General features: G+C 69.1%; 1 protein-coding gene across 1 annotated transcript in view; it reads left to right on the top strand.

Moving 5' to 3' along the window:
- The first annotated feature begins 1,354 nt into the window (after positions 1–1,354).
- DNAJA2 (DnaJ heat shock protein family (Hsp40) member A2) overlaps positions 1,355–1,695 on the top strand; it is a 13,883-nt gene continuing 13,542 nt past the window's right edge. Inside the window, exon 1 of the mRNA XM_046682780.1 lies at positions 1,355–1,567. Coding sequence (XP_046538736.1) covers positions 1,490–1,567 — 78 coding nt within the window. The 5' untranslated portion in view covers positions 1,355–1,489. The remainder of the gene's footprint in view (positions 1,568–1,695) is intronic.

Genomic DNA, 1,695 nt, shown 5'->3' with positions numbered 1-1,695 from the left:
AGAGCCAGGCCACCCACACAATCTAACGCCACCACAACTTGATGCTGCCTCTTAGGAACATGTCAAAACGTCAAAAGGAAGCGGGGAAACGGAAATTATTGAGGCCTTGACTGCATTCAAAACCAGACGTTGTGGGGCACAGGAGGTGGTATTTCCCCTAAGGAACCTACAGCCCATTAAGGGAGTTCAGACTCACACCAAAATACCATTCAAACTGCACGCTGGACCTGTCTACAAAAGGCAGCGGCCCGGAGCAGCGTTCACCAGGTTGTGGAATCAAGGGAGACTTCACAAAAGAGCGGCTTTTGCCACAGAGCTGGAGGAAAGGGGAAGAGTGAGGCGGCAGAGGCAACTCCACATCAACTCCTCCCCAGTGTGTCCAGAATACATTTCAAACTTGTTGGCATGGTACTCCAGGCCCTGCACAACCAGGTCTGCAGGAACGCCAAAGGAGGGTGCTGGGAGACGCGCGCGCCGGAGCCCTCCCCGCCGGCTCAGGCCCGCAGGACCAGCACCTCTCAGCCCGCTGTCCCCGCGGGTCCTGGGAGGGCGGCAGGCAGGCACCAGGCTTGTCCTTTGCGACCCCCCTCGCCCGCCCAGGCGTCTGCGCATCGGCGCCCGCGGTCGGGGCGCAGCGAGCGAGGTCCGAAGCGAACGTCACCCGGGGGCTCGGCCGGCCTGGCGCCAGCAGGCCCGCCGACGATGGCCAACCGCGCAGCCGTCCAGCGAGCCGCTCCCGGGCGGCGGCTGCCTCGGCGCGGAGGCGCAAGCCGCAGACCCCGGACCAGGCCTAGCCGCGGCCTGGGAGTTCGACGACGGGGTTCGCCTCGTCACCTGCGATGCTGTGACGACGCCTTGAAAGGCCTCTGTTAGAGAGACACCTGAGGACAGAGGGAGCACGGCGCGCAAGATGCGGCTCACTGTCGTGCTCTTGGGGGTAATAAGTATGCAAATGCGCTAACACAGAACACCCCGCCCCCCGCTGCTGTTTCTCTTCGTAAGCCCCGAGGGAGCCGGCCCCAGAAGGTCCGCCGGCGGCGTCTCAATCTCCGAGCAAGACCCCGGCGGGCCGAGCGGGCCTCCTGAAGGAGCCCGGCCGACGTTCTCTCCCGCCGGCCTCGAACGGACCGACGGGGCCGCCTCTTCACCCCTGGGCGCCCGCCAGAAACGCCTCGGGAGAGCTCAAGTCCAGGCGAGCGCCGCGCACAGGGCGCCCTCAAGTGCTCCGGCCCGACCCTGCCCGGCCCGCGACCCCGAGGGCCCAGGTCTCCGGCGCCGCCCACGACCCCGACGGCCCGGGCCTGGAGCTCGGGGGCGTGTCCGCGCAGCGACGTCACGGCGTGCCGTGCGCCGGGTCAAAGTTCAGCCCCGCCCGCGCTTCCCCCTCGCCGTCTGCCTCGGCCTGCGCCGCTGCCGACGCCGCTGTGGGCCCGGCTGTGCTCCGTCCGCTCCGCCGCTCCCCTGCCCGAGCGCTGCCCGGCCGGCCGCCATGGCGAACGTAGCCGACACGAAGCTGTACGACATCCTGGGCGTCCCGCCCGGCGCCAGCGAGAACGAGCTGAAGAAGGTACTGGGGAGCGCGCTGGCTAGGGGCTGTGAGGGACGCGGGCCTGCGCGGCGGGGGCGGCCGCTCCGGGCCCGGGCTGGGGGCGGCGGCGGCGGCGGCGAGACCGGCCCGCGGGGCCGCGCACGCCG

The sequence above is a fragment of the Equus quagga genome, chromosome 13, assembly GCF_021613505.1.
Source record: "Equus quagga isolate Etosha38 chromosome 13, UCLA_HA_Equagga_1.0, whole genome shotgun sequence".
NCBI classification, from domain to species: Eukaryota; Metazoa; Chordata; class Mammalia; order Perissodactyla; family Equidae; genus Equus; species Equus quagga.
The sequence above is the reverse complement of the archived record's forward strand: the minus strand, read 5'-3'. Positions and strand labels throughout refer to the sequence as shown.